The sequence below is a fragment of the Temnothorax nylanderi genome, unplaced genomic scaffold, assembly GCF_030848795.1.
Source record: "Temnothorax nylanderi isolate EJ_2023f unplaced genomic scaffold, tnyl_v1.0 TNYL_tig0035_pilon, whole genome shotgun sequence".
NCBI classification, from domain to species: domain Eukaryota; kingdom Metazoa; phylum Arthropoda; class Insecta; order Hymenoptera; family Formicidae; genus Temnothorax; species Temnothorax nylanderi.
In genome coordinates this window covers 429,993-453,816 of record NW_027249097.1, presented here as the reverse complement: position 1 = coordinate 453,816, position 23,824 = coordinate 429,993, and the positions used below count along the sequence as shown (strand labels likewise).

At 35.7% G+C, this 23,824-nt stretch overlaps 2 protein-coding genes across 4 annotated transcripts; both read left to right on the top strand.

Annotated features, from left to right (window-relative positions):
* Positions 1-434: 434 nt before the first annotated feature.
* LOC139770974 (transient receptor potential cation channel protein painless-like) lies at positions 435-23,706 on the top strand. Of its 3 annotated transcripts, XM_071703326.1 has the most exons (4): positions 435-710; positions 1,415-1,755; positions 2,183-3,355; positions 3,440-4,576. In XM_071703326.1, exons 3-4 carry the CDS (start codon positions 2,191-2,193, stop codon positions 4,003-4,005), a joined length of 1,731 nt encoding a protein of 576 aa, XP_071559427.1. In that variant the 5' UTR covers positions 435-710; positions 1,415-1,755; positions 2,183-2,190; the 3' UTR covers positions 4,006-4,576. The 3 variants fall into 3 exon arrangements, with proteins under 3 accessions (XP_071559427.1, XP_071559426.1, XP_071559425.1); XM_071703325.1 differs by lacking the exons at positions 1,415-1,755; positions 2,183-3,355; positions 3,440-4,576 and adding exons at positions 18,546-21,908; positions 21,994-23,706 and having other exon boundaries at positions 453-710; XM_071703324.1 differs by lacking the exons at positions 435-710; positions 1,415-1,755; positions 2,183-3,355; positions 3,440-4,576 and adding exons at positions 17,583-17,835; positions 18,546-21,908; positions 21,994-23,706.
* Positions 4,644-16,898, top strand: LOC139770976 (uncharacterized). The gene is made up of 7 exons (XM_071703327.1): positions 4,644-5,742; positions 6,507-6,587; positions 6,739-6,838; positions 8,176-9,273; positions 9,424-10,961; positions 13,761-14,835; positions 14,920-16,898. Exons 4-7 carry the CDS (start codon positions 8,184-8,186, stop codon positions 16,353-16,355), a joined length of 5,139 nt encoding a protein of 1,712 aa, XP_071559428.1. The 5' UTR covers positions 4,644-5,742; positions 6,507-6,587; positions 6,739-6,838; positions 8,176-8,183; the 3' UTR covers positions 16,356-16,898.
* Positions 23,707-23,824: the final 118 nt, after the last annotated feature.

Genomic DNA, 23,824 nt, shown 5'->3' with positions numbered 1-23,824 from the left:
ATAAAGAACAATACAATTACTCATATTTAATATTTAAATCTATCTGTTTTGGATAAGAAAGGTAAAGCCTTAAGAAATTCATAGAATTCTTGGTAACTTAAATAGAAATTATTTCTTGTTATCAATATATTGCTTTTAAAATGCAAACTCAAAATGCAAACGAAGTTGAGTTTTTTCGGTTGCTCATACTTCGTTCATTGCAAAGAAAGAAGATTTATCATCACAATTTGGCATAAGTTATAAAGTATTTTTTAACGTGACTTTTTTTGTAAAAAAAAAAACTTTCCTGCTGAAAGTGAGATGTCTAATCACATTTGTCATATTGGTCAATATGTATACCTATAATATCATCTTAATCAGCAGAATAGACAGTGACATATATGTGCTATAAACAAGTTACTTTTATCTTTCCTCCTTCCAGTTTGAATTATCATACCTTATCATACATTCGACAGCAGCAGTCATCAGTCACGCAGTCGTCATTCACGCAGTCGTCATTCGCGCAGTCTCACGCATGACGAAATTTATTGCATTGGATTACCGATATATAAAAGTTAATTTAAAAAAATGGATAAAAATATATAACGTAGATTTTTTGACTGTGATTTTGCGCCGAAAGAAATATTAATGTTATAAATTATACCCAGTAAACTGTATACTATACTGGAATTCTTGGCCGCTTACCGCAGCTACGAAGAGATAAAATATAGGTAAGTTGTTTCTTTAAGTTAATTAAGTTAGTTTTTTTCTTTCTTCGTCTAGTAATTTCTGATTAGCCAAAATTTTTTTAAATTTTTTCAAACATCGGACTTTATTAACTTAATAAATTGTATTATAAGTATGAATATCATATATATTATACTAAGGCAAAGATAAATTCAAACACATAATATACATGCACAAAGAATTTAAATGTATATTTTACTTTCTAATTTGTAATTTACGGAATAGAGCATACTAACAAAACATGGATTAAATCATGTTATCAAGAACATTGGTTTGTTTGTACAAGTTGTTAGTATATATTTTGACATACATAAGCATTTTTTAGAAATAAAATTAAATCTTTCAATATATTAAATACATTTTTCCATACATTATTATAATTTTATCTATCTATGTTCTCTAATCTCATTTATTGTATATTTTTAATTGTTGGATTGTGTGTATGTATATATATATATATATATATATATATATATATATAAATTGACTGTAGAGTCTCAGAAATATTATTGTTTAATTTTCTATTTCAATAAAAATTTTATTTATTTATTTTATGTATTATATTACAAGTGATGAGAAATTTTGAGCAAATTTGCTCAATTTACCTTATCATTTATAAAAAATTATATTAAAACGATTATTTTATATTAATCTGTATTCTTTTCTAATATATTTTTATTAATTACAGAAGTTGTGCGGAGCTTATGAATGTGATATTTTAAATAACTTGTTGTCAGTTTGAATAGTTATACGAGAGACTATATGTAATAGAAAAAGAGATACAGATAGTACTTTTCTTTTGTCTCAATCGGCTCGTTTTTTCCCCATTTGAACAAGCATTTCAGTATAATAAAGAGTTCACTGGATACACAGAGAAAATTGGTCTGAAAGTTCTAGCGTGAAGAGGTCACGAAAACGACTCGAATTGTCATAAGAAGGAAAAGGATGCGAGTATAATTAACAATTAACTAGAAGTATATCCTCAACTTTATCATCTTCTTTTCTTTCCTGATCAGAAACATAAGCAAGGTGAGTGTGTACATAGTGTGTAGGAGTGTGTAAATATAAATGTTTAAAAAGGCAAATAAAAAAATATTATTAACCCTTATATATACTCGCTTACGTGTAAGTTATCCGCGAATATTTCGGCAAGCCTTTTGATAGCTGAACCCTTAATTCATTCTAAAATAACTTTTTCTGGATTGTAAATGATTGATTAAGTCGTAAAAAATCAGTTTTCCTTCTTTTAACACTATAAATTTAATTTAAAATTATTAACTATAATAATTAATCTAATTTTTAATATTTGTAATTTGCATTCGCGGTTCTCAAAATAATTGAACATCTATGTTACACATCTTCAATATTTAATATTCCTATTTTAATATTTATTTTTAAAATTTACAGTTTGTCACACACACAAGTGTCAATATTATAAGTTCAATTTTTTTTCCAGACAACATAATGGACTTCAGAGACGAAGCAGGTTCGTCAACTCACAAAAGATCTTCACTATCTCAAGGATTATCCACAACAGGGGAAAAAATTCCCCAGTCGAATATCTATTCTCCAATCAGCATGCAAGATGCTGATCTTTACAAGCTTGAGTTAAACGCCGAACAATTTGAAGATTTCTCCTCTTTCAAAAATGCTATCAAGGATAATTTGAAGAAGCATCCACCTCTTCAAAGTATCTACATTAATCCCACACATTTGAAAGAAACATGTCTCGACATAGCCAGCAGGAATGGCTTAACGGAGTTTGTGAATTTTCTGTTGCGTAATGGCGCGAATCCCAATAAAATAAACGACGCGCAACATCGCGCTCCTATTCATTTCGCTACTGAAGGTCGACACGCAGACACGTTAGAAGCTTTATTAAAGCATCCGAAAATAAATCCGAATCTACAAGTTGAAGGCCGAACTGCCTTGCACATTGCAGTGGAAAATACCGATCTGGAGTGTGCCCGTCTGTTACTCGAAAGAGGGGCTGGTGCCAATATTCCCGATAGCGAAGGTCGTACTGCTCTCCAGCTGGCAACGACGACGAACCAATGGGACATGGTAGCGTTGATAGTACAGAAGTGTACACAATTTCTGAGCCTGGACGAATATGAAGCAAACGGTGATCCAACGTTACGAGAAGTGATTCAACAGACAATGCGGGAACTAGAATTACCACCGATACCTGAAGATACGCAAGAGGTACTCTTGCAAGATCTCAAGAACTACTTGAGCGTCAATGACGAGGAGAATTTTATGAAAAATATAATACTCCTTCAAAAAGAATTTCCTCACGAAGTGGTCGAGGATTTATTAAAAATAGCAGCAGAGCGTGATTTTCACAAAGCTGTTAGAGCAATTAAGGCATATACAGAGGCATATACAGAGGAGTCCTATAGAAGCACGTTCAGAATATCGGAAGCCATAAGCATAGCTTTTCACGAGGGTTATTGTGATACTCTTCGTGAATTATTGGACATTAAATTATTGGAGCCTGAGGTAGCCAACGAATTGATTTTAAGCGCCTGCACGAAGTTGAAAATGCTGAAATTCGATGCTGCATCCAATCATCTGAAATGTCTAAAGTTAATTCTGGAGAGAGGAGTAAGTGTCCGTTTCTCTGACAGTAAGTATATTTCTATCTTTAGATTTGGTTTTTTTCCGGACACCTCACAAAAATTTCTTCTTGTTATAAATTTTGATATTATAGGTCAAGGCAATACGCCGTTGCATTATGCAGCTAGAGAAGGCTGTCGCGAAGCGATAACTCTGTTTCTCAAACATGGCAGTTGCATCGGTTACATGAATAGATTCAATGAACCACCGATAGAACAAATTCCGACGAACCCGCTATTGGAGCACTTTGACACCTGTGTGCAGCTCAAGGATGAGTCTGAGTTAGAATTTGATTATCGCTGTCTGATGCCACACGAAACTGGTACAATGACTTGCGAAATGGAAACATTTATGTATATTGCTCGTGATGAAAATCTCAAAGATCTGTTAAAACATCCGTTACTCTCGTCTTTTCTCTATATCAAATGGTATAGAATACGGTATTTCTTGTACGCGAATTTTATTTTTTATTTTATCTTTTATTTATTGTTAAATGCCTACATCCTGTGTATGACTTACGACACGCGAAAGGAAAATGGAACGCAAATTGGTAACGATAGCTCTCATGTGGTTTCGGAAAATAGCGTGAAAACCGCTTGTCAGCAGGACAGCCTTTTCTGGGCCTTCATAGTGATGCTATCGCTCTTTATTTTCCGGTAGATCCTCCAATTGGCTTTCTGTCCTCGGCGCTATTTCACGGACTTGAGAAACTGGTTGCAGATCATGCTAATCACGTTAATCCTTATTGTGCTATATAATGCGAGTATCGAGATCGGAACTATGGTGATCTTACTGTCCGCCTGGGAGCTGGTGACCCTGATCGGTCATCATCCGCGCATGTCCATCGGCGTCGAAATGTTCCGAACGGTCTCCTTCAATTTCGTGCGCTTTCTTTCCCCATACTTGTTTCTTATCTTCGTATTTGCCCTGATTTTTTACACGTTCTTCAACGAAAACGAGAAACCACATTTCTCCGATCCCGCTTGCTCGTTTTTCCAAACCATTATTATGCTAACTTTCTGTAACTCTTAACGACAGTGTCGGTATCGTTATGTTGTCGTTGCGCAGGTATACTATATGTGAAAAAAGTTGCGCAACTGTCGTTATGAGCACATAACGACGCATAACGAGTTACAGAATCGCACTACTAGCGAGTTCAACGCCGATAAAGATCTGTTCCTTTCGCATCCCGTTTGGAGTCGCATCGCTTTCGTGCTATTTATTTTTCTCATCGCTATCGTGTTGCTTAATCTACTCAACGGCTTGGCAGTCAGTGATATCACCGAGATCTAGAGCACGGCTGAGTTGGTTGGTCTTATCTCCCGGATACGCCTAATTGCCTATTTCGAGGATATAATGATCGGCAATCCGTTTAAATTGGTTCCATTAATATGTCTGCGACGTAATCCTTTTAGCTTCCTCACCAGGAGAATATTTTTGTTTTCGGATGATATAGAAGACAGCATTATTCACTTCATGTATGACCGCAACAATATGTATTACATGCACCAGAAATTCGGTGCTTTTAAAATAGATTCAAATATAATAAAAAATATTAAACAAACAACCTTAAATAAGAATCAAATGTCAAGCAAGAGAAGCATGATGATCACGTTGAAAAAGCTACAAGAAGAATTGACGGTGATCAAAGACACTTTAAATAATGTCCAAGTTTAAAACTTGACTTTATACGATAATTTTTTTTTTTTACTGATAGCTTATTGTAAATTTTACATCCATCTCTTTCTGATTCCTTCTTCCTTCCGTTTTTCATGTTATACGGTTAATGATTATAAAATCTTACCTTTTGTAATATCTCACATAATCATATCATTTTTACCTTCCTTTTAATTTCCTTTGGCGATCGAAGGATGTCATGTCACATCCAAAGTGTACACAGAGGCTCTCGCTATGACCCATAACTGCATCTTTTGTATTTTTCGGTTGGCTCTGAGGAGCGGGGCGTGTCGGGCTTGGTCGGGAAGCGGGTTTGGCTGACGTGCCGGGCCTGGGCGAGGTGAACCGATCGGCGTTCTCGCGCCGGTCCCGGGGATCCGAGCTCGGTCCCGTACCTTAGCCTCCCGCGGATCTTCCTTGCTGCGAGACTTCCGTGGCGGCGCGAGCCGTCGTGGTCGTCCTCTTCGGCCGCCATTCAACGCTCAGCTCAGAACTGGCACGGACTAAGGGAATCCGACTGTCTAATTAAAACAAAGCATTGCGATAGCCCTCGCGGGTGTTGACGCAATGTGATTTGCAAACCTTTTACAGACGTTCTCTGATCAATTTTATATTTTACAGACCTAGGTAACACGCAGTTGTATTACGCAAGTCAGGCAAACTCACGAAGTGGTGGCTTTATTGCTCGGGCAAGGCAGTTATCTTGGTGATGTATTCAAGGTATCGTACGTACATCCCAATATACTGGCGAATTGCCGTTAACACATGTAAAACAATATTTATTACGAGAAACATATGTTACAGTAGTTCTCAAGACAGTTATATTGGAAATAATCCGTAGTATTTACGAACCTTTTAAAAACTGTTTAATTAAATAATATTTAATCATTATTATTAATATACATCGATAGTATCTATTGCTAATGAGTAATGATAATTGTATTAATTGGTAATGAGTTTTATTAGTGCTGTATATTGATATACAAATTATCTCTTCTTCGATATTTTTCGATATCTACGAAAATAAATAAAGTTCAAATATTATATACTGAATTATACTCTCGAACCGCTCGAACGTTATCAATACAAATTGTATCCGTCCTAGTGCGACCGCACGCTTCCGCGTGCGGTTGCACTATCACTGGGCTTGTCCGGAGTTATCCTAAGTATAAAATTGTGTACTGCTAATGATATAATCTTACTTCTTTGAGCGAGTATAAGCCAGCCGCTAGAAAAGATCGTATTTCTTATCTGTTGTAAAACAGATGTATATATTTTAATCGCGTTCTTACTCGCACGGGAGTTATTCACGAATGTTTCGACGTGCTTCTTGCCAGTTGGACTATATTGTGATCTTTTATTCTAATTTGCTTTATCTAGACTGTAAGTGAAGTGCTACGAGACTGAAATAATACACATGTGCTAATTGTAATAATTGTGCTTAATATTGCAAAAATAATATATTATCTGTTGTGTCTTTTTAGGGTCGTGCAAAACATGCGCAAGTTTCAAAATTACATTGGTAGGATGATGGAAGTATCCTGGAGAACATTACAGGATACATGGTAAAGACAAATGTAGAGAAATAAATTAAAGGAGTGGAAGAGAAAATGAGAGGTGGCCATAGAAACTCTAACTTGCTTTTGAATTTCTATGACCACCTCTCATTTTCCTTTCCACTCCTTTAATTTATTTCTCTGCATTTGTCTTTACCAGAATAAGGAGGAGCAAGGGTTTGTCAAAATAGAACTTGATGAGAAGGAAATTTTCGAAAGAGAGACGAAGAGATTAATTCGGAGGAAGGAGAAATAAGCCGGTAAACAATTTTTTATATAAAAACATACATATAAATATATATGTCTAATCACATTTGTCATATTGGTCAATATGTATACCTACCCTGATAACACAATCTGATAGCTCAGATACGTCCCGAAGAAGTGCGCAAGAAAATAGTATAAAATTGCGATAGAAGTGCATAATATCTGTGATTGAACGAGTACTTACTGTACTATTGCAGCAGTCTGCTGTAAGAAGCTACTGTGAAATTTTATACTATTTAGCTTCTGCGACATAGTTGCGAGTGCAAGGTGTTCAGCCGAGAGGATTCAGAATTCTATTTTATAAAGTAGAAATGCTAGTATGTTACAAAAAAGTGCGCGTCTCTTATATATTAAATATTGTATCAGTGTATTGTAACGTGATCGAGAGAAGGAAAAAGCCTTCTTAAATAGGTTTGTACTGTAACTGTCTATGAATAGATTTATTATAGAGGACATATTTTTTATTTTAACCAATCTACAAATAAATATTGTTGAAAATTATTAGTAATGTCAAAGAATATTTTAAAAGAAAGTTAAACAAAATTATATAAAAATATGTGACATTAATTAGTCATGGATAATCGTAATCAATTAAGGTAATTATCGCACTTCTTGCATTTCTAATTCAATTATATTAAATTATAAAAAAGATTTACTTACAAGGGGAGGTCACGACGTTCATATCCCCGATTTGGCTAAAATTTTACGTACTTCGAGAAAAAAGCGACTTGAATATTTATTATTTTGATTTCCTACGGCTCGGGAGCTACGCGTTCTCTTTTTTTCTTCTTTCAAAAGGAGTAAGAAAGAAAGAGAGATTTTTATACTTCATACTTCTATTATTTTTTTTCAATCCTTTTCAAAGAGTGATCGGTAGAGAATACTGGTTGGAAAAGGTGTAGTAGAAAGGATGAGTAAATCAAGTACTGAAAAATAGAAAACTTATTTATTATTTATTGTTCACATGTGTACACGCGATATTTATCACACTTATTGATCGTCAGAAGGCGGTGAACACACACACGCACAATAGTCCCGATGTAAATGTTTATTTAAAAGTGTTTGCAATTGTTTGAATCTCTCGTTTTACGTGTTAGATAAAGTAACTTATGAATATTCTAACTCAATGTTTATTTCCAAAAATCTAAAAAACGACACTTAAAGAAATAATTCACATTACTTGATCTATCAATATTTCTAATCATGGAAACATCGATTTATCTAAAAAAAAAACCACAATTTTAATACTTTATATTTATAATTTTTTTCTACATAATAATCTCTTTCTAAAAAACAAGTCAAAATTCTAAGTTTACCATTTTACCTTCAGATAATAAAATGGATCTCGAAGAGGACTCACTGCAGGAGCGCCTGTTAAATGTCTGCGAGCCTACTCCAAACAGCGCGCAAATACTTTACAAGCTACTGTTGGATGCCTTACGGTCCAAGAGCTTCCGTTCTTTCAAAAATATCATAGAACATGATTCGAAGAGGCGGTCATCCATTCTAAACGTCAACTATATATATCCAAACACGGAAGAAACGTGCCTAGACATAGCTAGTAAAAATGGTCTGACGGAGTTTGTAGAGTTTTTATTGCTTCAAGGTGCGAAGCCTAACAGGGTGAATGAAGCGCACAATCGCGCCCCTATCCATTTCGCCACTGAAGGCGGCCACGTGGACACATTGTTGGCTCTGCTAGCGGAGCCGACGATAAATCCGAATATCGAGGCGGGACAGCAGACTGCCTTGCACATCGCGGTGAGAAAAAATGACCTGACATGCGCCGGTCTGCTGCTGGAGAAAGGTGCCAGCGCAAGCATTCCGAACAGCAAGGGCTTGACGGCCCTTCACTTGGCGGCGATGAAAGGCCAGCGCGATATGGTGGAACTGATACTAGAGAAAAGCCGACAGTGTCCGGACGTCGACACTTACAAAGATTACAATGACCAGACGACGCGAGAGGTGATTCAGCAGAGGCTGCCGGATATATCGTTGCCGCCCGAATGTGAAAACCGCGAGGTAAATGTGCACGATCTTAAGTACTACTTGATCGCCAACGACGAGACGAACTTTCTGAAAAGCATGGAGCTGGTCAAGACAGAGGTTCTTCACAGTGTGGACGAAGAGCTGTTGGAGATGACTGCGCAACGAGGTTTTCACAAAGCTGCGATTGGAATCTTGAAAAAACTTGAAGGAAGACAGTTCAGCGTAAAGAAAGCCGCTCAAGCGGCCGTTCAGCAGAGCGATCACGCTATTCTTCAGGCGCTGCTGAAAGCGGAACCAAACGCGGCCAACGACCTGATCCTGAGCGCCTGTCTGGAACTGGGAATGCCGGGAAAACGAGGAGCCGACAATACACCTGATCGGCTGAAGTGTCTGAAGCTGATCCTGGAAGAAGAAAACGTGAATGTTCGTTGCAGCGACAGTAAGTATATTTATATCAATATGACAAATAATGGAACAAATGACACTTTCTAAATAACGGACAGATATCGAAATTATGTTCCGTTCTTTCAGACGTCTTCTCGCAAGCTTTTTACAATTTTTTTTATTACGACACTTACCTGTTTTACAGATAAAGGCAACACTCCGCTACATTACGCCGCCAGCGCTGGCTGTCGAGAAGCGGTGACTTTACTTCTCAACCGAGGCAGCTACATCGGTCACATGAACAAGTTCAACGTACCGCCCATCGCGGATATCTCAGCGCACACGCTGTCGCGCTACTTCGACGACTGTTTGCAGACGCGGAGGGATCGGGCGAACGAGTACGCGATTGAATTTAACTATCGCTGCTTGATGCCACACGACGACTTTCCGGAAAGTGACAATGCTTACCGAGCGACTCGCGAAATGGAAGTGTTCAAGTACATCGCCAGCAACGGCAGTCTCAAACACCTGCTGAAACATCCGGTGCTCTCTTCTTTCCTCTATCTCAAATGGCACAGAATACGGCACGTTTTATACGCAAATTTCGCTTTTTACGTGATTTTTTATTTTGTGTTGAACGCTTACATTCTCAGAATGACTTACTACACTCAGATAGAAAATAAAACGCAAATTGATAACGACACGACTGATAGGCCTTTGGCAAGTACGTTGCGTATTGTCTGGTACCAAAACAACTCCCTACTGGCCTTTACCACAGTGATGTTGTTGCTCTATATCCTCCGAGAGGTTCTCCTATTAGTCTCTTGCATTAGGAGTTACCTGACGAGTTTGAGAAACTGGCTAGAAGTCGCGTTGATCACGCTCACTATCGCCTTGCTGTGCGGCGCCGGAGTTCAAGTCGGCGCCGTGGTGATCCTGCTGTCGGCCTGGGAGCTGGTGATCCTGATCAGCCATCATCCGCGCTTGTATACCGGCATCGAGATGTTCCGGACCGTTTCTTTCAATTATATGCGCTTTTTATTTCCCTACCTGTTTCTTATCCTCGCATTCGCTCTGGCATTCTACACTCTCTTCAAAGACGGCAACGACACAAACTTTCCCAATCCCGGTCTCTCGCTTTTCAAAACTGTCATCATGCTCACTGGCGAGTTCGATGCCAGTGACATTCCGTTCATTTCACATCCTATTTGGAGCCACATTGTATTTATGCTGTTTGTTTTTTTCATCGCTATTGTGTTGTTCAATTTGCTTAACGGCTTGGCGGTCAGCGACACCGCTGAGATTCTATCTAAAGCCGAGTTGGTCGGACTTATTTCTCGAATACGTTTGATCACCTATATTGAACATGTAGCGGTTGGCGAGCCTTTCAGGCATTGCTCTTGTTGTAATTCGCGATTGCCGCGGTGGAACCCTTTCGGGTTCCTCGCTAAGAGAATTTTTTTGTTTCCTTATTTGTTGAAAGACGGTAAGATCAATGTCAAGCCATGCGATAGCCTGGACGCTTATGATAACGATAGATATTACGAGAAATACGTTCGCACATCGTATCTCTCTGAATCTCTAAAGATTCAGATAGAAAGGATGGTCAAACAGTGGATCATCTTGAAAATGGATCCTGACATAATTAAACAAGCAAAACTTATTATATATAATAAAAATCAATTGACGGATAATGAGAGAACCATGATTATGTTAAAGAAACTGCAGGAGAAATTGACAGCGGTGGAGATAACTTTGAATACTATAAAGTTTGCAGTTGAAAATAATATCGATAATACGATGGGATCTGTAAAAAAGAACTAATAAAAAGTATTTCAATTTATTCTGCTATTTGAAACTTTTTGAGCTCATATGATAACATATTTTTAAGTCTACATATGTATAGATTTTGATTTTATAAATCAAATTAAAATAATATTGTTAATTACTTATACTTTTTCTTTTATAATTGATATAACATAGCAAAATAGCGTGTAAATAATATGCTATGAAACTCATTGTCAGCAAACTCTTGAGCGAAGTAGTTTTCTTTTCTCTATAAATATTATATGTGCACGTGTGATAAATAAAAAAGTATATAAAATATATATGTATATAATTAATATATTAAAAATACATTTTTAAGATAATTGTTTTATTATTTATGTTTTGTAATTTATAATGTAATTAAATCTTTTGGCAATAATCACAAGTTGCTTTATTTAAAAAAAAATACTGCTCTTAATTAAATTTGTAATGATAAAACATAAAAATGCCACTAAATTTATTTATAAAGAACAATACAATTACTCATATTTAATATTTAAATCTATCTGTTTTGATAAGAAAGGTAAAGCCTTAAGAAATTCATAGAATTCTTGATAACTTAAATAGAAATTATTTCTTGTTATCAATACATTGCTTTTAAAATGCAAACTCAAAATGCAAACGAAGTTGAGTTTTTTTGGTTGCTCATATTTCGTTCATTGCAAAGAAAGAAGATTTATCATCACAATTTGGCATAATTTATATAGTATTTTTCAACGTGACTTTTTTTTGTAAAAAAAAACTTTCCTGCTGGAAGTGAGATGTCTAATCACATTTGTCATATTGGTTAGTTAGTTTTATCTTTCCTCCTTCCAGTTTGAATTATCATACCTTATCATACATTCGACAGCAGCAGTCATCAGTCACGCAGTCGTCATTCACGCAGTCGTCATTCGCGCAGTCTCACGCATGATAAAATTTATTGCATGGGATTACCGATATATGAAAGTACTTTCAACTCTCTATACATATATTAATTAAAAAAAGGGATAAAAATATATAACGTAGATTTTTCGACTGTAATTTTGCGCTGAAAGAAATATTAATGTTATAAATTATACCCAGTAAACTTTATACTATACTGGAATTCTTGGCCGCTTACCGCAGCTACGAAGAGATAAAAGGTAGGTAAGTTGTTTCTTTAAGTTAATTAAGTTAGTTTCTTTCTTTCTTCGTCTAGTAAATTCTGATTAGCCGAAAATTTTTTTAAATTTTTTCAAACATCGGACTTTATTAACTTAATAAATTGTATTATAAGTATGAATATCATATATATTATACTAAGGCAAAGATAAATTCAAACACATAATATACATGCACAAAGAATTTAAATGTATATTTTACTTTATAATTTGTAATTTACGCAATAAAGCATACTAACAAAACATGGATTAAATCATGTTATAAAGAACATTGGTTTGTTTGTACAAGTTGTTAGTATATATTTTGACATACATAAGCATTTTTTAGAAATAAAATTAAATCTTTCAATATATTAAATACATTTTTCCATACATTATTATAATTTTATCTATCTATGTTCTCTAATCTCATTTATTGTATATTTTTAATTGTTGGATTGTGTGTATGTATATATATATATATATATATATATATATATATATATATATATATAAATTGACTGTAGAGTCTCAGAAATATTATTGTTTAATTTTCTATTTCAATAAAAATTTTATTTATTTATTTTATGTATTATATTACAAGTGATGAGAAATTTTGAGCAAATTTGCTCAATTTACCTTATCATTTATAAAAAATTATATTAAAACGATTATTTTATATTAATCTGTATTCTTTTCTAATATATTTTTATTAATTACAGAAGTTGTGCGGAGCTTATGAATGTGATATTTTAAATAACTTGTTGTCAGTTCGAATAGTTATACGAGAGACTATATGTAATAGAAAAAGAGATACAGATAGTACTTTTCATTTGTCTCAATCGGCCCGTTTTTTTCCCATTTGAACAAGCATTTCAGTATAATAAAGAGTTCACTGGATACACAGAGAAAATTGGTCTGAAAGTTCTAGCGTGAAGAGGTCACGAAAACGACTCGAATTGTCATAAGAAGGAAAAGGATGCGAGTATAATTAACAATTAACTAGAAGTATATCCTCAACTTTATCATCTTCTTTTCTCTCCTGATCAGAAACATAAGCAAGGTGAGTGTGTACATAGTGTGTAGGAGTGTGTAAATATAAATGTTTAAAAAGGCAAACAAAAAAAATATTATTATTAACCCTTATATATACTCGCTTACGTGTAAGTTATCCGCGAATATTTCGGCAAGCCTTTTGATAGCTGAACCGTTAATTTATTCTAAAATAACTTTTTCTGGATTGTAAGTGATTGATTAAGTCGTAAAAAATCAGTTTTCCTTCTTTTTTAACACTATAAATTTAATTTAAAATTATTAACTATAATAATTAATCTAATTTTTAATATTTCTAATTTGCATTCGTGGTTCTCAAAATAATTTAACATCTATGTTACACATCTTCAATATTTAATATTCCTATTTTAATATTTATTTTTAAAATTTACAGTTTGTCACACACACAAGTGTCAATATTATAAGTTCAATTTTTTTTCCAGACAACATAATGGACTTCAGAGACGAAGCAGGTTCGTCAACTCACAAAAGATCTTCACTATCTCAAGGATTATCCACAACAGGGGAAAAAATTCCCCAGTCGAACATCTATTCTCCAATCAGCATGCAAGATGCTGATCTTTACAAGCTTGAGTTAAACGCCGAACAATTTGAAGATTTCTCCTCTTTCAAAAATGCTATCAAGGATAATTTGAAGAAGCATCCACCTCTTCAAAGTATCTACATTAATCCCACACATTTGAAAGAAACATGTCTCGACATAGCCAGCAAGAATGGCTTAACGGAGTTTGTGAATTTTCTGTTGCGTAATGGCGCGAATCCCAATAAAATAAACGACGCGCAACATCGCGCTCCTATTCATTTCGCTACTGAAGGTCGACACGCAGACACGTTAGAAGCTTTATTAAAGCATCCGAAGATAAATCCGAATCTACAAGTTGAAGGCCGAACTGCCTTGCACATCGCAGTAAAAAATACCGATCTGGAGTGTGCCCGTCTGTTACTCGAAAGAGGGGCTGGTGCCAATATTCCCGATAGCGAAGGTCGTACTGCTCTCCAGCTGGCAACGACGACGAACCAATGGGACATGGTAGCGTTGATAGTACAGAAGTGTACACAATTTCTGAGCCTGGACGAATATGAAGCAAACGGTGATCCAACGTTACGAGAAGTGATTCAACAGACAATGCCGGAACTAGAATTACCACCGATACCTGAAGATACGCAAGAGGTACTCTTGCAAGATCTCAAGAACTACTTGAGCGTCAATGACGAGGAGAATTTTATGAAAAATATAATACTCCTTCAAAAAGAATTTCCTCACGAAGTAATCGAGGATTTATTAAAAATAGCAGCAGAACGTGATTTTCACAAAGCTGTTAGAGCAATTAAGGCATATACAGAGGCATATACAGAGGAGTCCTATAGAAGCACGTTCAGAATATCGGAAGCCATAAGCATAGCTTTTCACGAGGGTTATTGTGATACTCTTCGTGAATTATTGGACATTAAATTATTGGAGCCTGAGGTAGCCAACGAATTGATTTTAAGCGCCTGCACGAAGTTGAAAATGCTGAAATTCGATGCTGCATCCAATCATCTGAAATGTCTAAAGTTAATTCTGGAGAGAGGAGTAAGTGTCCGTTTCTCTGACAGTAAGTATATTTCTATCTTTAGATTTGGTTTTTTTCCGGACACCTCACAAAAATTTCTTCTTGTTATAAATTTTGATTTTATAGGTCAAGGCAATACGCCGTTGCATTATGCAGCTAGAGAAGGCTGTCGCGAAGCGATAACTCTGTTTCTCAAACATGGCAGTTGCATCGGTTACATGAATAGATTCAATGAACCACCGATAGCACAAATTCCGACGAACACGCTATTGGAGCACTTTGACAACTGTGTGCAGTTCAAGGATGAGTCCGAGTTAGAGTTTGATTATCGCTGTCTGATACCAAACGAAACTGGTACAATGACTTGCGAAATGAAAACATTTATGTATATTGCTCGTGATGAAAATCGCAAAGATCTGTTAAAACATCCGTTACTCTCGTCTTTTCTCTATATCAAATGGTATAGAATACGGTATTTCTTGTACGCGAATTTCATTTTTTATTTTATTTTTTATTTATTGTTAAATGCCTACATCCTGTGTATGACTTACGACACGCGAAAGGAAAATGGAACGCAAATTGGTAACAATAGCTCTCATGTGGTTCCGGAAAATAGCGTGAAAACCGCTTGTTACGGCCTTTTCTGGGCCCTCATAGTGATGCTATCGCTCTTTATTTTCCGGGAGATCCTTCAATTGGCTTTCTGTCCTCGGCGCTATTTCACGGATTTGAGAAACTGGTTGCAGATCATGCTAATCACGTTAATCCTTATTGTGCTATATAATGCGAGTATCGAGATCGGAACTATGGTGATCTTACTGTCCGCCTGGGAGCTGGTGACCCTGATCGGTCATCATCCGCACATGTCCACCAGCGTCGAGATGTTCCGAACGGTCTCCTTCAATTTCGTGCGCTTTCTTTCCCCATACTTGTTTCTTATCTTCGCATTTGCCCTGATTTTTTACACGTTCTTCAACGAAAACGAGAAACCACATTTCTCCGATCCCGCTTGCTCGTTTTTCCAAACCATTATTATGCTAACTGGCGAGTTCAACGCCAATAATGATCTGTTCCTTTCGCATCCCGTTTGGAGTCGCATCGCTTTCGTGCTATTTGTTTTTCTCATCGCTATCGTGTTGCTTAATCTACTCAACGGCTTGGCAGTCAGTAATATCACCGAGATCTTGAGCACGGCTGAGTTGGTTGGTCTTATCTCCCGGATACGCCTAATTGCCTATTTCGAGGATATAATGATCGGCAATCCGTTTAAATTTAAATGTCTGCGACGTAATCCTTTCAGCTTCCTCACCAGGAGAATATTTCTGTTTTCGGATAATATAGAAGACGGTATTATTCACTTCGTGTATGGCCGCAACAATATATGTTACATGCACCAGAAATTCGGTGCTTTTAAAATAGATTCAAATATAATAAAAAATATTAAACAAACGACCTTAAATAAGAATCAAATGTCAAGCAAGAGAAGCATGATGATCATGTTGAAGAAGCTACAAGAAGAATTGACGGTGATCGAAGACACTTTAAATAACGTCCAAGTTTAAACCTTGACTTTATAAGATAATTTATTTTTTTTACTGATAGCTTATTGTAAATTTTACATCCATCTCTTTCTGATTCCTTCTTCCTTCCGTTTTTCATGTTATACGGTTAATAATTATAAAATCTTAGCTTTTGTAATATCTTACATGATCATATCACTTTTACCTTCCTCTTAATTTCCTTTGGCGATCGAAGGATGCCATGTCACATCCAAAGTGTACACCTTGGTGTACACAGAGGCTCTCGCTATGACCCGTAACTGCATCTTTTGTATTTTTCGTTATTCTTAACTTTTCCTCATTCTAAATTTGTCATTTTGGTCCATTTATTACCTTTATTTCTAGAGAATATAATCCCATAATTTATACATACAACTGTTATTATTATAAATAAAATTGTTACAGCCATGTGATATTAGATTTTTATGATAAAATAAAAAAATTTGTATATGTATATGTATATGCATACAAAATGGACCAAATAAAGTGTTAGAACTAAATAACTATAGAACAGATCAATGAATTGTAAGTCAATGTTCTTATTAGCCAATTTTGTCGACTGGAAATGAGCTGCTATTACGCGAGCTAAATTTTATTTTCCAGGAACCCCTTCCCCTCTGAAGGGCAGTAAAGATAAACTTTATTTTTTTTAATGGCATTCCATCAAAATTTCAACGTGAGTCGATTTTACGCGAAAAAATAAATAATTTTTACTTGAAAATTTTTTTTTCTAAAATTGTGATATTAAAAGTTACTATTTAGTGAAAGTATAACTACTTTTGAATGGAAGTGGGACAAAAATCATAGAATTAAAATTTTTGAATTTATCTTAATAAGTATAGCTCTTCTCAGTGACCATTTCGAACGAAATTGATCGAAATGCAGAGCGGTATTTTCTCGAAACACTAGTAAGAAATACTAGCAACATAAGAATATAAACAGAATAGAATCGAGAATAATATAACAATCAAACTGTACATCTTTCTTTAATTTGCGGAGTATAACGTTCATCAACGAAACAAAGTTTCAATCATGTCAAATCAAGCCGACGTGATAGCGTCGCGTCGCTCACAATAAGTACACAAAACTCGAGTTTCATGATAGATAGCCTCTCTTTTTTTTTTAAATAAACCGCACCGAGCGATACGTACTATGTATGATCATTGCTATAAATAAGTTATTTTTCTTTCCCCTTCCTATCAATTTCATCACTTATCATTCGCTCTACTTCGACGCTTATTCACGCGTCATTCGCGGAGTCTCACATGTATCGAAATCTGCTGCAGAAATATTATTTTATAAAAGTTCAACTCTCTATACATATATTAATTAAAAAAAGGATAAAAATATATAACGTAGATTTTTCGACTGTGATTTTGTGCTGAAAGAAATATTAATGTTATATATATATAAATTATACTCAGTAAACTTTATATTATATTGGAATTCTTGGCCGCTTACCGCAGCTACGAAGAGATAAAAGGTAAGTAAGTTGTTTCTTTAAGTTAATTAAGTTAGTTTATTTCTTTCTTCGTCTAGTAATTTCTGATTAACCAATAATTTTTTTAAATCTTTTCAAACATCGGACTTTATTAACTTAATAAATTGTATTATAAGTATAAATATCATATATATTATACTAAGGCAAAGATAAATTCAAACACATAATATACATGCACAAAGAATTTAAATGTATATTTTACTTTATAATTTGTAATTTACGCAATAAAGCATACTAACAAAACATGGATTAAATCATGTTATAAAGGACATTGGTTTGTTTGTACAAGTTTGTTAGTATATATTTTGACATACATAAGCATTTTTTTAGAAATAAAATTAAATCTTTCAATATATTATATAAATTTTTCAATATATTTATTATAAATGTTATATTTTATCTATCTATGTTCTCTAATCTCATTTATTGTATATTTTTAATTGTTGGATTGTGTGTATGTATATATGTATAAATTGACTGTATATATATAGAGTTTCAGAAATATTATTGTTTAATTTTTTATTTCAATAAAAATTTTATTTTATGTATTATATTACAAGTGATGAGAAATTTTGAGTAAATTTGCTCAATCTACCTTATCATTCATAACAAATTATATTAAAACGATTATTTTATATTAATCTGTATTCTCTTCTAATATATTTTTATTAATTACGCTGTACTACTTCCAGACCTAGGGCAGACAGTACAGTAAACTGTGCACTGAGTACCGTTGCACTGTTAAAAAGAACAGCAGCATGACGTCAGTTCTGCTAAAAAAAAACGCTTTATTGTACTTCTTGAACTAGTGCAGTTCAGCTAAAAAGAATTTAATATCAGAAACCGATTACTACGAGTTCGCGGTATTGTATATGGGAGTTTCTCCAAAGACCGTAACCATGGGACAATGTGTCGAACGAGGCGACGTTTCACGTTTGCCAATAATTCCGAGAGTAACGGCGAAGAAACCCATCACACGCCAAGACTTGATCATCGATGAAGATCAACCGGAAGAAATGATAGAAGAATTGGTCTCCATTATCAACGAGTACCGCGATTGTGTTGCAATCAATCTGTCGGAGTTGGGCTTAGCGACAAACATTGTTATGGACATTAAGGAATTACCAGGTAGTAAACCAGTAGTATTAAGCTAGCAATTCTGAGCGAGAGGAAACAAGTCGAATTATTCGAGAGTGGCGCGAAGCGGGTATAGTGCGGGATACAGATTCTCCTTATGCGAGTCCTGTACTATTGGTACGTAAGAAAAGTGGTGAATCACGCCTTGTTGTAGATTTCCGTAAACATAAACTCAGCCGACAAACCGTATGAGTGCCTTTTCCTATGCCATAATCGGATGATCATTTGGAACAAGTTAGAGATTGTGATCTCTTTATTACTTTTGATCTAGCACATGGGTATTTGCAAATTCCGTTGACCGAGGAGGCAATGCCAAAAACTGCGATCATTATGCCAGACGAAACTGTAGAGTGCAGTACGCGAATGATTTTCGGGTTGTTGAATGGGCCTGCGTATTTCACTAAATCGATGGATAGGACATTAGGACCACTTCGAGGACGGGTGATATTATATTATCTAGACGATATATTTATACCGGGACGCAATTGGCTAGACTTACGTGAAAGATTAGTGTTGACGCTAAAAGCGTTGCGAGAGGCAGGATTGACTATTAAATTAAGTAAATGTAGGTTTCTCCAGAAACGAGTTAGTTATTTAGAGTTTGAAATATCGAACGAGGGTATTGAGCCGGGAGAGTCGAAGGTGAAAGCGATTATAGAATATCCGATAGAATACCGATAAACGTGTATGAGACGTGACGATTCATTGGCATGGCCAGCTTCTTTAGACGATTTGTCCCGAAGTTCGTACAAATAGCTGCACCACTGCATAAGTTACGAAAAAGCGAAGCGAAGTTTAAGTGGTGCGAAAATGAACAACGAGCGTTTGATAAATTAAAAAAGATGTTGTCGAATAAACCGATTTTGCAACCATTCGATCCCAGACGAGAAACCGAGCTACATACCGATGCCAGCGCTTTGGGACTAGCGGCGATGATGTTCCAGCGTGATGAGCAAAAACGTTTATGATTAGTTTATGCGATTAGTCGGCGAACGAGTAAACCTGAGAAAAATTATCATTTCAGTAAATTAGAACTTCTAGCGATCGTTTGGACGGTTACGCGACTGAGAACAATGTTAATTAATATACCATTTACCATAGTTACCGATTACCAGGCATTGTTGTATCTAAGTACCCAGAAGAGCAACAGAGAGTGTAGGAAAGATATGATCGGAATCGCGCGAAGAACATCCGATACAACGTAGGAGATATAGTTTACATGAGAGTTGGTCCAATCGCTACCGGCGAGAGCACTAAGCTTCAGCGAAAGTATCGAGAACCAAGAGGGACCAAGAAGGACACCAAGATACCTACAAAGTAGCTGACCTGCGACAGGAAGAACCGGGTCGACGTTATGCATCGACTGCCCTTGCGAGCCAACTGAAGATTTGGCGACCACATGAGGAAGACAAATATATTGAGACATTTATAGACATTTATATTTTATTATAGACATTTATATTGAGACTCTAGTTTTCGTGTGTTGATTGAATACCGAATCGGGAATTCCTACGAGCCACCGACGAATCATCCGCGATAAAGTTTCGAGTAATACCGCGAGTGTTTATAGCAGTTAACAAACTATAATAGTTAATCTAATTTTTAATATTTCTAATTTGCATTCGCGGTTCTCAAAATAATTTAACATCTATGTTACACATCTTCAATATTTAATATTCCTATATTAATATTTATTTTTAAAATTCACAGTTTGTCACACACACAAGTGTCAATATTATAAGTTCAATTTTTTCCAGACAACATAATGGACTTCAAAGACGAAGGTTCGTCAATTCACAGAAGATCTTCACTATCTCGAAGATTATCCACAACAGAGGAAAAAATTCCTCAGTCGAACATCTATTCTCCAATCAGCATGCAAGATGATCTTTACAAGCTTGAGTTAAACGTCGAACAATTTGAAGATTTCTCCTCTTTCAAAAATGCTATCAAGGATAATTTGAAGAAGCATCCACCTCTTCAAAGTATCTACATTAATCCCACACATTTGAAAGAAACATGTCTCGACATAGCCAGCAAGAATGGCATAACGGAGTTTGTGAATTTTCTGTTGCGTAATGGCGCGAATCCCAATAAAATAAACGACGCGCAACATCGCGCTCCTATTCATTTCGCTACCGAAGGTGGACACGCAGACACGTTAGAAGCTTTATTAGAGCATCCGAAGATAAATCCGAATCTACAAGTTGAAGGCCGAACTGCCTTGCACATCGCAGTGGAGAATATCGATCTGAAGTGTGCTCGTCTGTTACTCGAAAGAGGGGCTGGTGCCAATTTTCCCGATAGCGAAGGTCGTACTGCTCTTCAGCTGGCAACGACGACGAACCAATGGGACATGATAGCGTTGATAGTACAGAAGTGTCTACAATTTCTGAATTTGGACGAATATAAAGCAAACGGTGATCAAACATTACGAGAAGTGATTCAACAAACAATGCCGGAACTAGCATTACCACCGATACCTGAAAATACGCAAGAGGTACTCTTGCAAGATCTCAAGGACTACTTGAGCGTCAATGACGAGGAGAATTTTATGAAAAATATAATACTCCTCCACAAAGAATTTCCTCACAAAGTGGTCGACGATTTATTAAAAATAGCAGCAGAACGTAATTTTCACAAAGCTGTTAGGGCAATTAAAAAGCAATATACAGAGAAGTCCTATAGAAGCACGTTCATATTATCGGAAGCCATAAGCATAGCTTTTCGCGAGGGTTATTGTGATACTCTTCGTGAATTATTGGACATTGGATCATTGAAGCCTGAGGTAGCCAACGATTTGATTTTAAGCGCCTGCACGAAGTTGAAAATACTGAAATTCGATGCTGCATCCAATCATCTGGAATGTCTAAAGTTAATTCTGGAGACGAGAGGAGTAAGTGTCCGTTTCCCTGACAGTAAGTATATTTCTATCTTTAGATTTGGTTTTTTTTCCGGACATCTCACAAAAATTTCTTCTTGTTATAAATTTTGGTTTTATAGATCAAGGCAATACGCCGTTGCATTATGCAGCTAGAGAAGGCTGTCGCGAAGCGATAACTCTGTTTCTCAAACATGGCAGTTGCATCGGTTACATGAATAGATTCAATGAACCACCGATAGCACAAATTCCGACGAATATGCTATTGGAGCACTTTGACAACTGTGTGCGGCTTAAAGATAAGTCTGAGTTAGAGTTTGATTATCGCTGTCTGATGCCACACGAAACTGGTACAATGACTTGCGAAATGGAAACATTTATGTATATTACTCGTGAGGAAAATCTCAAACATCTGCTAAAACATCCGTTACTCTCGTCTTTTCTTTATATCAAATGGTATAGAATACGGTATTTCTTGTATGCGAATTTTATTTTTTATTTTATCTTTTATTTATTGTTAAATACCTACATCCTGTGTATGACTTACGACACGCGAAAGGAAAATAGAACGCAAATTGGTAACAATAGCTCTCATGTGGTTTCGGAAAATAGCGTGAAAACCGCTTGTCACCAAGACAGCCTTTTCTGGGCCTTCATAATGATGCTATCGCTCTTTATTTTCCGGGAGATCCTCCAGTTGGCTTTCTGTCCTCGGCGCTATCTTACGGATTTGAGAAACTGGTTGCAGATCATGTTAATCACGTTAATCTTCATTGTGCTATATAATGCGAGTATCGAGATCGGAACTATGGTGATCTTACTGTCTGCCTGGGAGCTGGTGACCCTGATCGGTCATCATCCGCGCATGTCCATCGGCGTCGAGATGTTCCGAACGGTCTGCTTCAATTTCGTACGCTTCCTTTCCCCATACTTGTTTCTTATCTTCGCATTTGCTTTGATTTTTTACACGTTCTTCAACGAGGACACACATTTCTCCGATATCACTCGCGCGTTCTTCCAAACCATTATTATGCTAACTGGCGAGTTCAACGCCGATAATATTCCATTCCTTTCGCATCCCGTTTGGAGTCGCATCGCTTTCGTGCTATTTATTTTTCTCATCGCCATCGTGTTGCTTAATCTGCTTAACGGCTTGGCAGTCAGTGATATCACCGAGATCTTGAGGACGGCTGAGTTGGTTGGTCTTATCTCCCAGATACGCCTAATTGCCTATTTCGAGGATATGATGATCGGCAATCCGTTTAAATTTAAATGCCTGCGATGTAATCCTTTCAGCTTCCTCACCAGAAGAATATTTCTGTTTTCGAATGATACAGAAGACGGCATTATTCACTACACGTATGACCGCAACAATATGTATTACATGCAGCAGAAATTCGGTGCTTTTAAAATAGATCCAAATATAATAAAAAATATTAAACAAATGACCTTAAATAAGAATCAAATGTCAAGCAAGAGAAGCATGATGATCACGTTGAAAAAGCTACAAGAAGAATTGACGGTGATCGAAGACACTTTAAATAATGTCCAAGTTTAAAACTTGACTTTATAAGACAATTTATTTTTTTATGTACTTTATATGGCGTAAATTCCTGTTTGAATAGAATGATCATCTCGGCAAATAATTATACCAACGTAGTTGATTTCTTTGGTGGCCAATGCGTCTACATTTAAACGGAAACTCATTTGTTTACTTTCATAATATAATTTATTGTTTTTGATCGTACTATTTTAATTAATTTTATAAACTGCATATCTCTCGTTTGTATATACTAAAGGGTTTTTCCCGTAAATAAAGATTATTATTATTATAATTTTTTTATTGATAGCTTATTGTAAATTTTATATCCATCTCTTTCTGATTCCTTCTTCCTTCCGTTTTTCATGTTATACGGTTAATGATTATAAAATTTTACCTTTTGTAATATCTTA

What these genes read in the sequence shown, in the direction of transcription:
- LOC139770976 (XM_071703327.1), top strand. Translation starts at nt 8,184, where the DNA reads ATGGATCTCGAAGAGGACTCACTGCAGGAGCGCCTGTTAAATGTCTGC. An exon ending in GAATGTTCGTTGCAGCGACA is followed by an intron (nt 9,274 to 9,423) that starts GTAAGTATATTT and finishes CCTGTTTTACAG; the next exon opens with ATAAAGGCAACACTCCGCTA. An exon ending in TGCAGGAGAAATTGACAGCG is followed by an intron (nt 10,962 to 13,760) that starts GTGGAGATAACT and finishes AAAATTCCCCAG; the next exon opens with TCGAACATCTATTCTCCAAT.
- LOC139770974 (XM_071703325.1), top strand. Translation starts at nt 20,756, where the DNA reads ATGGACTTCAAAGACGAAGGTTCGTCAATTCACAGAAGATCTTCACTA. An exon ending in AAGTGTCCGTTTCCCTGACA is followed by an intron (nt 21,909 to 21,993) that starts GTAAGTATATTT and finishes TTGGTTTTATAG; the next exon opens with ATCAAGGCAATACGCCGTTG.